The sequence below is a fragment of the Macaca fascicularis genome, chromosome 1 (assembly GCF_037993035.2).
Source record: "Macaca fascicularis isolate 582-1 chromosome 1, T2T-MFA8v1.1".
Lineage (NCBI taxonomy): Eukaryota > Metazoa > Chordata > Mammalia > Primates > Cercopithecidae > Macaca > Macaca fascicularis.
The window spans coordinates 27,598,248-27,610,836 of NC_088375.1; the positions used below are offsets into that span (position 1 = coordinate 27,598,248).

At 33.0% G+C, this 12,589-nt stretch overlaps 1 protein-coding gene across 3 annotated transcripts in view; it reads right to left on the reverse strand.

Annotated features, from left to right (window-relative positions):
- KIFAP3 (kinesin associated protein 3) overlaps positions 1 to 12,589 on the reverse strand; it is a 146,877-nt gene that overhangs the window by 39,413 nt on the left and 94,875 nt on the right. For all 3 annotated transcript variants that reach the window (XM_005539956.5, XM_065523512.2, XM_045392570.3), the window contains exons 17-18: positions 12,184 to 12,269; positions 842 to 1,031 (exon numbers count right to left, since the gene is read on the reverse strand). In XM_005539956.5, coding sequence (XP_005540013.1) covers positions 842 to 1,031; positions 12,184 to 12,269 — 276 coding nt within the window. The remainder of the gene's footprint in view (positions 1 to 841; positions 1,032 to 12,183; positions 12,270 to 12,589) is intronic.

Consider the following 12,589-nt stretch of genomic DNA (forward strand, 5'->3'; position numbering starts at 1 on the left):
AGACAACATATATTGAGAACACTAAATGCATGGTAGAAATACATGGTAAAAAAAAGTGAGTCACTAATTCAGATATAATCACTTTAATGATTTTTATCTTGAACTTGCTAGAGATCTTAATTATTATAGAAATCCTTTCCTTCTTCTCAATTAAATGACTTCAATGAAGTAATATTAATGTTGGCAACAGTACAAAATAGTGGAAGCTAGAATATGCAAAAACTTACCAATCTTTGTGTCAAACTCATCTTTGGAAAAAGGTAGTAATGCAGAATCAAAAAGGTTATAATACATGTAAGATTTACATAAATATTAAATTTTACCTTGAAAACATTAGCATAGTTTAGAAAGAATAAACAATTGCTCTAAAGTGTCTAAATCTTCCCCAAGTTACCATATAGAGCTTGGTAGTTTGAAACTAAAGCAAAACCATGGCAAAATTAAACTGTTAAGATTAAATACTTTGGAAAACAAAAGATGAATTAATAAATTATGCATTTAATAAATGCAGAAGAAAAATGAATATTACATTTTTGAACAGAAGTCAGAAATCTTGAAGTTGTCCATTTAAGTTACACATTCTATCAAGTAATAAACTTCTAAGAACAATTAATTTTCCTGGCTACAGCCTTTTATGGAGATTCCATTAAAGACTAACTTGGAAAAAAATGGTAAGTTAATAGGTTTGCTTTTTATATATAGATGTTACATCTAAAATCATTAGCAGAAGACCATTCATAAAGTAAAAGAAGTGCTAATTAAACTTGGGAATGTGCAAGGCTGGCAGACTAAAATCTCTATTCATAGCATATAAACTGTTTATTTTCGCTTTGTTTATCACCTGAGTTGTAGAAAAGGTCAGGTCTTTCGAGAATATCTCCTTCATGAATGTATGGCTCAATTCGATCATCACCATACAAGTACTGCTCACTCTCGTCCATCTGACGACTCTCTACCATCTCCAGCCACTGGGAGTTATGCCAGCGAAACTTTTCACTCTGAATTTTCTTAGCCCATTCTTCATCATATTCCTGTTGAAAACAAACAGTTAACGGTTATTATATAAGCTAACTCACTTGGCACTCAGACAGCAATATTTTTATCTCTTGAGAATTTTGGGGGGCCTTCATTGGGTCAGAGGAAGCATTAAAAATACCTGTTCAGAATTATTTTATATAATAGCCAACGAAAAGCAATTACATACATAAAGAAGTCTGTGTTTGTATTATTGATTACTAATGGCAATGGCAAACACTAGAAAAGTTCAAATTTCATAAGTTCTTATTACATAAATATTGCCAGAATTTAAGCAAGCAGTAAGACTTCAGTTTCCAAAGAGTTCTTGTGACTGTAATTACATTTGCCCTTAGAACAAAATGGATTTGAATTGCACAGGTCCACTTATACATAGATTTTTGTTCCACCTCTGCCATCCTTGAGACAGCAAAACCAAGCTCTCCTTTCTCCTCCTCAGCCTACTCAATGTGAAGACAACAAGGATGAAGATCTTTATGATGATTCACTTCCACTTGGTGAATAGTAAATATATTTTCTCTTCCTTATGATTTTCTTTAAAACATTCCTTTCTCTAGCTTACTTTGAGAATACAGTATATAATACATATATAAAATATGTTTTAATCAACTGTTTACGCTATTAGTAAGGCTTCCAGTTAACAGTAGGCTATTAGTTTATGTTTTAGGGGAGTTAAAAGTTATACATGGATTTTCAACTGTGTAGGGGTATTGGTCCCCTAACATCTGGGTTGTTCAAGAGTCAACTGCATTTGTGGCACTAATGACAGGTAGTTACCATAAAATGACATATTTTGCTGTATCTTTTAGTCTAGATAACACTAGGGGGAAAGCACTATTAAGTATTATTTTAGCTGCTAAAATGGTTTACTACAGAAAACAAATACCAGAATTGAATTTAATTTTTGTTCCAACCACAAATTAATGATCTTATTTAGTTGTAATTAGTTCTTTAAATGCTTCTTGTTTTGATCATAAACTCCTATGGAGCAAGATTAGGTTATTCACTGACAGGTGTATCTGTAACACTTGTCAGAGAGAAAGTTCTTGGTGAATGATTTTGAAGGACAAATAGGCAAATTACTGTAAGCTACAGCAGAACTTCTCCATCTTCTACTTGTCCCATAGGGTGCAGCTACTACTGATTAGTGTATTGCTTTATGGACAGCAGAAATGATAGCATGGATAGAAAATAAAGGGCTTCAGATATTTCATGTCATTGTTAGAGTTCTTGGTTTTAAATTCCTCTGTCATATCTTTAAACACATTTGGTTACAGCGGTCAAAAAGGAGTTAGAGGGATGTAGGGTAATAGCACTATTAAGGTGATCACAAAAACTAAGAGGTAGACCAAATATATATTTTAGTCAAATGCTAAGCAATTTCAACTCAAGCTGAGACTCAAATCAAAATCACTATCACAGAATACATTTCTGGGATAAAAATAAAATCTGTAATTTTATAATAAATGTAATTATTATTGTAATTTTCTTGTTAAAATTATAACTTGTTCAAGTTTCACATTATCAGCAAATCCCAGCAGTGTCAGTTGTCAGATTGTATATTCTATACTGTACATTTAAAAAATACACAGACGCTCCCTTCAACTGAAGTTGGGGAAGGTAGAGGATATTTTTTGACTATAGTACTGCTAGTGACAATTTTGCTACCAAATTATTAAACTTTATTTTCTTTTTAATTTTTATTTTAGGTTCAGGGATACATGTGCGGATTTGTTATACAGGTAAACTGTGTATCATGGGGGTTTGGTGTACAGATTGTCACCCAGGTAATAAGCATAGTACCCAAATAGGTAGTTTTTCAGTCCTTGCTGTCCTCCCACCCTCTACCCTTAAGTAGGTCCTGATGTCTGTTGTTCCCTTCTTTGTGTTCAAGTGTACTCAGTGTTTAGCACGCATATATGAGTGAGAACATGTGGTATTTGGTTTTCTGTTCCTGTGTTAGTTTACTTAGGATAATGGCCTCCAGTTCCATCCATGTTGCTGCAAAGGACAAGATCTCGTTCTTTTTTATGGCTGAGTCCATGGTATATATGTACAACATTTTCTCTAGCCAGTCTACTGTTGACGGGCATTTAGGTTGATTACAAGTCTTTGTTATTGTAAACAGTGCTGCAATGAACATGCACGTGCATGTCTCTTTATGGTAGAACAATGTATATTCCTTTGGGTATATACACATAATGGGACTTCTTTTCTTTTTCCTTTTTTTTTTTTTGTTGAGATGGAGTCTTGCTGTTACCCATGCTGGAGTGCAGTGACACGATCTCAGCTCACTGAAACCTCTGCCTCCTGGGTTAAAGTGATTCTTGTGCCTCAGCCTCCAGAATAGCTGGGATTACAGGTGCCTGCCACCACCACCCAGCTAATTTTTGTATTTTTGGTAGAGATGGGGTTTCACCATGTTGGCCAGGCTGGTCTTGAACTCCTGACCTCAGGTAATCTGCCTGCCTCGGCCTCCCAAAGTGCTGGGATTACAGGCGTGAGCCACCGGGACTTCTTTTCTAATAGTTATCTATTAACATTTCTATTAGCCGTCAATCTATTTCCTAATGTTATTATTTAAAATTAAGTTGCATAAAATTAAGAGCTATCATAAACATTACGTAAAAAATAGACATTTTTTATTCAACTGATAGTTTTCATAATTAAACAACTGAAGATCTTTACCTCAGTTACATCTGTTACACTAAACTATACTTGAAATTGACTATTCAGATATAAATAATAAATCCAAATGCCATACCTCCTTAGTATTATCGATGTGGTCACAGTGACTGAATGTGATGGTAATTTATACAACCACTCAATCACTGATCACACACAAATTATTCTGCCAAAAGGAGATAATACATATAAAGTATTTAGTTAACTTATATTGAGAACACTTAATAAATGTTAGCCATTACCTTAATTAATTCAGGTAACGGCTCTCTGAAATAAGTACTATAATTATCAACATCTTACAAATGAGAAAATGAGGCCCAGAACACTGAAGTAACTTGATCCAGGGAACACAGCTGGCTGTGGCTACTACAGCACTGTAAGCCTCAGGCTAGCAACGTGGAAGAGGCAGTTAAACAGAGGATAAATGAATATTTTCAGGGTTCCTGCAAAACGGCTTCTTCATTGAATGAGAATATAACAAATAACCCCCAGGGACAACTTTCAGCTCTAAGATTTTGTAAGTAAACAGTGATATGGGAGGAAGTCGTTGACCAAGCAGTGATATGGGAAGAAGTAGCTTCTGGTCTGGTAAGTATATTATCCCATCGTATTCTCAGTCATGCTCTTACTGAGCTGGCTATACTTGGGAGGGTATTGGGGAAAGAGGGAATTGAAAAATAATATGCACAGAGATGTTGTTACAAGCAGTTTTGTGGTTCGCTTTGGGCTTCCAAACTTAAATAAAATACCAAGCGATGCCTCATTGTGTAATATAGGCATATGATCAGCTTCAAAGTTATTTAGCCTAAATGCTAAATATAACTGTGAACCTCTTTAAGATTCATACAACTTCACAAGAGTACACTTTTTGTTGCCTTGTGTGTCTGTGTATGTGCTCAATTAAAGTTAGCTGCAGAAAGATATTGTCGTATTAGAAATGGCCAGATAATTACAAAGAGAGATCACATAACCACACAGTAGAAAGAAAGGATAAATTTATTATATCCATTGGGGTAAGACATTTAATATATTAAAAAGCAAAATGATAATGTGGACAAGAAATTGTCCATACTAATTGGCTTTTTTTAAAAAAAATAAGTTAGTTACAGGTTACCAAAACTCTCAGAATATGCTTTATAAAATATTAGAAATCCTAGTAAGTCCACATTAAATACAGAACTAATTTGAATGTTATTTTTTTAAAGAATAGTAGCTTGTTTCACTTGGGAAGAGGCATAAAACTAATTTTTCATTTTGGTAGAAAAATTTAAATCTGATTGAATTATCTGAACGAAGAGGTATTCATTCAAGGAAAAAGACAGAAAAATCATATGATCTGATGATTTCATTGCAATTTAAATTTCAAGCATACTCATTTCTGGTGTAAGAATAGGAGTTAAAATTCAGTCAAGTGCCCAAAGCATATAAAATATGGGGTCTGCTATTCCACTAAGAGTAAAACTTGACTCCTACTAATAGCTGTGAAATGTTACAGAGGTAGGTAATATTTAAAATAACAATATCCTTAAACTACATTTCCACAAAATGTATTTAGCCTAGGAAGTAATGCTTTGCAAAACCAAAAATCCTGCTTACTCTGAGTTATCATTTCACATCCTCTTTTAAGATTATCCTAACAATAACAAAAATATATCTAATAAATGTAAAAATGTATAACAAAGAAGTTTCGTCATAAACAATTGCCCTTCTAACTTTAGCCTTCTGATCACCCTACGAGCTCACATCATTATTCTTATTAAAAAACTTATACATACAAGGCTCAGTTTAAAAAGAGATTACCAAATCTATCTGACAAAAGTCCAAACACACAAACCAAAAATATCCATAAGCATCCATGGCTAACTTTTGATACTTTCTTGGTAAAACTGATCTTCTAAGACAGTGAGTTAGTACAGAACCTAGCACCAAATGTAATGACTGCCCTTACACATTCCTTTAAAATTTTCACCTCTCTTTTATCAGTTTTTGATTGAATTTACTGTATACAACCAGTGCATCTCTTGACATTATAAGCCTAAAAAGTATGGTAGCAATGATATAGATTGTATTATCGTTTTCTTACTTAAAATAATTGTATTCTAACTTTTAAGCATTTTGTACTATAAAATAATAGGTTTAATTTCTATGACTAACATACTAATTAACATGCATTATTGTTTACAGGATCACAGTAAAAATACCATGGTTATTTTCTCAGCTCTAGAAAAGAAGCAAAACAACTCTTCTCTCAGGAAATACGACACAGCACACTACTCTGTACCAAACTGTGTATTTAGGATATTGAAAATTATATCCTGCAAAAGATCCAACAATGATTCCAGAATCCTACTATGATGAATCTACTACATTGGCAAGCAGAGTTTTCATAAGAGGTGGCCTTGAAATTAAACATGTATGTATGGTTCTTTGTTATAGATTATAGATGGAAAATGGCAAAAAAAAAAAAAACCCCAAAACCTCGGCTTAACAGTATGAAAGCCTTAAAAGTTTCTCCATTTAAAGTCTTAAAGAGTCATAACATAACTCTGAAATAATATTTGGAGTTTCATGATTATAAAAGTATATTTTCATTGTTGAAAATGGAAAATTACAGGAAAAATACCTATAAAAACTTCAGCAAGATAGAACCACAATAACTGCTATATCCCACCAGTTTTCAATGACTTTCTCAACTCCAATATTAATGGATAACTTTGGAAAATATTTTAAAATATGTGTTTAAAACATTTACAGGCTAAGTATGAAACATTATTAAGATATTGGACTTGTGCCATAAAAGTTTGCTCTACTTTGTGATAATGTTGCCTCAGGTTTTCAACTGTTTACCAAATAAAGCAACTTAGAATGAAATATGCCATAAGGAACACAATATTCATTAAAACTTTTTTACTTCTCTTTTTCCTTAGTAGTAAACATTACTTAGAATCAAATGAAATAGCATTGTTTTGCTGTATAATGCTGACCATTTATGTTTATGTTTCTGGAAAGGTTTACCAGATTTCTTGAAAATGAAATACTTTAGCTTATGGCTGTTGAGATTCTATTTACCAAGTACAGTGAATTAATAGGCTAAGACAATGGTTTTGGACTTCAGGAAAGGTTCAAAAGCACATTTTGGGGACAAATATTAAAAGTAAATCAACTGCCACCTACTATTCCTGTTTTATTAAAGAAGGGTCATTTGCAGACTAAAAAATGTGAGAAAGAATCTCAAAGTAAAGACATACAGTACTTTCCCAAAATAAAACATGTTAGCAACATTATATCCCCCTCGTGGACTAACCTTTCCTTTTCAATATTTTTCCCTTTTCCATTTCAGTGACAATTTGCTGTATCATATTCCTATGGACCATCATTTGGGAATCTCTATCTTCTGTATGTGCTCTGGGAATCCTCAATGAATATAGTTTAGTAACCATGGCAAAGTGAGTTTCTCTGTGTTTCAGCATCTGCATTTATAGCTATTAATAATATGGTATTGTATAATATAAAGAACACTGGATTAGGAGTCAGGAGACCTGGGCTCTGGTTCTAGCTCTGATATTAACTGAATTATGCAACCTTTTAAAGGTATTCTAATCTCTTTTGGTCTCAGATTCTTCATTTGTAAAATGAAACAAACCTAAGATATACTTAAGCTCTAACATTCTATAAATAAAAACCGATGATTTATACCATGAATTCATAAAGGTGTTGAAATAACTATCCCAAATAACTAAAAAATACTGGTAGGATAGGAGTTTCTTTTAAAAAGTTAACAAGCAATTCTTAAATGAAAACCCAGTGTCAAAAAATTTTAATCAACATATATCATTAAAATCAATTCTCTCAACCCCATCCACCAATCTCTAGTCCCTTCTTATTATTCACTCCCCTCTACCTCCAGCCCCATATCAGAAAATAATTATGAGAATTCAGGGATGTCACAGCTGAATCACAGTTAAGGTATGTCATCAAAACCTATCCAAAGCCTTTGTGGAAATACTCTAGGATTACAGTTTTTTCTTCATTTTTGAAATACTTCTTTTCACAAGGAGTATACCCTGGTGTCCTGGCTTTGAGACTTGTATTTAAAGAAAAACATGCTTTGTTTTTTATTTCTTTCTCTTCTCAGCTCCTGACATTATGATTTTAAGCACTTAGTATCCATAAATTCTAAAGTGTTGTGAAAGACTGATGGTTTGATTTTACATGGAATGTACCATCCTTTTTGAAGTCCTACATCATTTTGTTTATTAGTTAACCACCGAAACATTATGAAGCCTTAACTAGCCTATTATCAGAGCCTGTTCACTATCATGAAAACTCTGTCACTGGCTTCCGTCACACCTTGTATCTGATTAACACACTATAGGATAACACAGAGCAACATAGATCTGCTTTGTGTTCTAACATAACTGATGGAAAACAGATTTTCCTTTTTCCTTTAATGTGGCAGCCCCCTAATTGAGACTGTAATATGGTTTATTTAATGTAATTTTTCATACAAAATTAAAGCAAGTCTGGAGTAATTTAGTTGCTCATTAACGTTACGGTGGTAGCTGCTAACAAGACACTTGTTATATCTTAAAAAATATTTATTCCAGTAATATCGATAGACATAGACATAATTTAACATACATAATAAAGTTGTTGATTTTTATGCACATACTATCTATTTCTCAATAAGACTGCCCCAAGTGTTGACCTTTAGTCTTGACCACAAAATAAAAGAAATAACTAAATAAAATGTATTTAAGTAAGAAATCGTAATTTTTTTCATACTATGTGTGGGTTCTTTTAAGTCCAACTGTTGCCAATTTAAAAAAAACAAAGTAACATGCATAACAGGTAGGAAACACACACATTTATGTATAAAATTATGTGTGTATATGCTTAAATTCTAACAGGTTGGAAAAATATCCTAAATGTCTGCCTTTTGGTTTATGCAATATAAAAATGAACTATAAAAGAGGGTTAACTAAATTTATCTCATTAAACCCAATTAGACTATATGGGAAACAAAAATCAAACTCACACTGGGAAATAAAAAAATTTACCAAGAACAAGCAAGAACCAGTTCTGCTTGGTCTGGAAAGAGAAGATTTTAGAAATTTCTGCCAACAATTCACTTGAAAATCACTACTCCCACATCCAACTTGCATGCCAATTAAAAGTGACCAGCATTTACCCATGCCCTGCTCTTGAAAGTTTGAGTTCTAACGCTAACCCTAACCCTATAAAACCTTCTCTGTAACTTCTTTTCAAGATGTTGTAAGATACTTTTTAAAGTGCTCTCCCTTACTGGCAAGATTATTAATAAGTCCACCTTTTCTCTCTGACACAAAGATAACTCTGCCTGTGTTATCTCTGCAGAGATCATAACAACGGGTGATGTAGAAGCTACATTTAAAGCTACATTGGTTTCTTTCATTTTAATAAACCAGCCTTATTAAGTACAATTTTGTCTGTCTGGAATGAAGGTAGCACCTACTTTTCCAAGTTTAGAATATTAGAGTTTGCTATTAATTCCAGATTATTAAAATAAAAACAATCTGCCCATGATCGTAATTAAGAGTTATTAAAAAAGGAAGAGGTACCCTTCAAAATCTCAGTGACACAAACCTATGTCACTACTAAATCATACACTGGCTAGAAAGATGACAGAAATCAGTCTTTCACCAGAGAACCTGGTTATATCCCTTTTCCTGTAAACACTCTGTAGATACAGTGTGCCGTTACTACAAATAATCTAGTGATAGGCCATGTAGTAGTATTGCTTCTGGAACGCCAGTTCACATGTTTACAGAATAGTATCTCAGGAGTTCTCTGGAGTCTAGATGGTATTTTTCATATTCAAGGAACTTTGTACTGTTGAGTTTTGTATTCTCAGGGTCTTTCTTAGTGTTTGGCACATAATAGGTGCTTAATAAATGTATTAAATGTCTGACAAACCAGACATATCAGGGGAGCATTTTTGAAGTTCTCAAATACTTCATACAAAGCTGAGGATGTACTGATGGATACAAATCTACATGAGTTTTTAGAAGTTCTCTAGATTGGAGGGGTAGGTGATGTTCTTCCCTTCATGATTCCCATGATTGCCTTCATGCAAGAGAAAGAGGCCATAGTCAACTGACTTATAATTCCCTTGGGAGACCAACTAGCTATAGGCTTCTCTCTTCTTGCCTCCCTGCTCCTCTTTGCACCTACACCATTCCCTGCCTCCCCAAACTACAAGTAACATAGTCACACAGGTGACAATGTGCTGATGAGGCCACAGAGACTGTATCATGTAAACAAGTGATGTAATCCTCCTTGGTACCCAGGGTACTGCCACCGCACATGTTTCAATTAATCAGTTGAGGGCTTGGGCCCAACTAAATTAAACAAATCTTCACTAGTATAATATTTGCATAATTTGGGGGACAAGTACTTTACTCCAGAAAGTATATTTCCCCAAGGCTTGCAAGGCATCTAATTTTTCTTAGTATTATTCTGCACTGTCTGTCTTCAGTGGCAAATAAGTTTGTTTTTTTAAAGGTAAATTGTTTTAAGCTAAGAATATTCCCATTCTGTCTATATATTTTTTGGATTTTTTTATTATTATAGAACACAGTCAGTCTGAGAATACTAGGACATCATTATCTAGAGGTAAAAAGAATTTCAAGGGATCATCCACTCCTCTCCTAAGCAGGTTTCTAATAATTTAAAAAGTTTGTTATTTAGCCATTACTAATGCTAACTGAACAAAAACTTCACATTCTCCCTTGATGGTCTTTTTAGTGAGCACCATTTCAATGCAGCGATGGAGGCAGAAGCCAGAATTTTCATAAGTTCAAAGTGCAGAAATGAAGGAAGTAAAATATAGACAACTGTTTGGAAACTTTGGTACTAGAAAGAAGGAGAGCTAAGACAGTATCTAGAAGAGAAAAGATACACAGGGTCGGGGGTGACTCCAGTTTAAGATGAGAGACTTAAGCCCAGAGTTTAGAAATTATTTGAAATAAAATTATTTTGTAATAAATACATTTGTATTGGAACTATCAACCTACATTCTAAACCACATACACTTAATATGTTAATCTAAACATTGTTATCTTCTAGCTACCTTTCCTAGACAGAAGGTAGATAAAAAGTATGCTAAATATAATGCATAACAGAATGACAACTGTCTCCTTTCTTTGTTGCTTCAAGTAAGATAATCACATATGGAACCATAAGAAGTTTCTTGTTCTTATACTATATACTTTATATACAACAATGGCACTGTGATCTATTAGAAAATAGTACATGAGCCATGAAATTATTCTCTAGGCATATTAAATATTCTATATTCATAAGCCCTGTGATCAGTGACCTATGTGTGAAATATTTTCGTAGAATGAGGATTTAATATGTACAGTTTCTCTATTCTGACTTAGAAATCAAAGCTAAAATGTCAACGTATCCATTTAGTTCTACACCAGTAATGAGATACTTAGTGAAATCCAAAAAACAGATAACAAATTAAGATGAATTTCTGAAATAAAATGTGAGAAAGTGACAATAAAGTTCCAAATGGTGATTGTCTAGTTTCATGATTATATCACTAGCAGAAAACCCAACTTAGTGGATTTCCAACTAAGTTATTAATTGATTTTAAAAAAATGTTATTCTGATCTGTTTAAAAAGCTAAAGTTAAACTTTTAAAACTACTGAGTAGGCTACATTCAATAAGCTTTCTAAAAGTGAGCCAAATCCAGTTTGAAAAAGAAAGCAACCTGGTTGTGCGTAGCAGTATATACCATATATAAAAACATACTTAAAATAATCGAGTATCTTGTACACCCCTGGTACAAGGCCCAAATCCAGGCAGAAGACTGTGGTAGGCAGCAAAATTGCTGGCAATAAGTCTAAGTGGTTCACAAGTTTCTAACTCAACACTTAGATCATCTCTTTGATCATATCCCTCTAGTCATGTATCCTTTAAAAACCTCCAAAACTATGAATAATATTGAGATTTTTGTATTTCCCATCATTTCAAAGCAACTTAAATGGCAACTGTATGTATAAAATAAAACTATCAATTAACTGGAAAAAATAGTTGATACAAGATTTGATTTATTAAAAAAATTTAAGGGCCAAACCACAAAATTGATTATGTTTTGACAGAACTGTCTTCCAACTCCCCACTCCTATACAATAATTTATCTGAAAAACAAGTAACTCTGTGATGATATGTAGATCAGAACTCTGAATACCTATAAAATCTCTTTAAGTAAGGGGCCGATGACTTAAAAGTTGAAAGCTAAAGAACTTACTAATGTTTAAAAAGTAAATTTGTTATCATTGTATATCCTGAATCTTACCAAAATACAAATTTGGGTTTACACTGAATGCATTGTTTAAAATAGGTTTACAATGTCTTTTTCCCCCAAGATGAAGTCAATTATACTTTGTGTAGAAAAAATAATTACTTACCGCTATAATATCTAATGTATTATCACAGACCTTTCGGATTTCATTATTCTTATCATGCATCAGGTCTATGAGATATGCTGGAGCCTCTGAATAAAAATGGTTAAAGATACAAACTACATTTGATATTGTGGCTAGTCAATAATACTAGAAAAATCTCATATTTTTCTAAATCTAAATGCTAAATGGAAATTTAACTCAAATTTTAAAATAAAACCATTAATACAAGATGACTAGAAACACTTAATATTTCATTTGTTTAAAAAAACAGGGATAGTAGGGACATAAAAAAGAGAAAAATCTAGATAAAAATGGGTAAGGAAAACAGTCAGTAAATCTCAGAAAGTACAAGACCACATTTGTGAATACATGAGGATCATGAACATAAATAAAGAGGAAGCCCTATAGT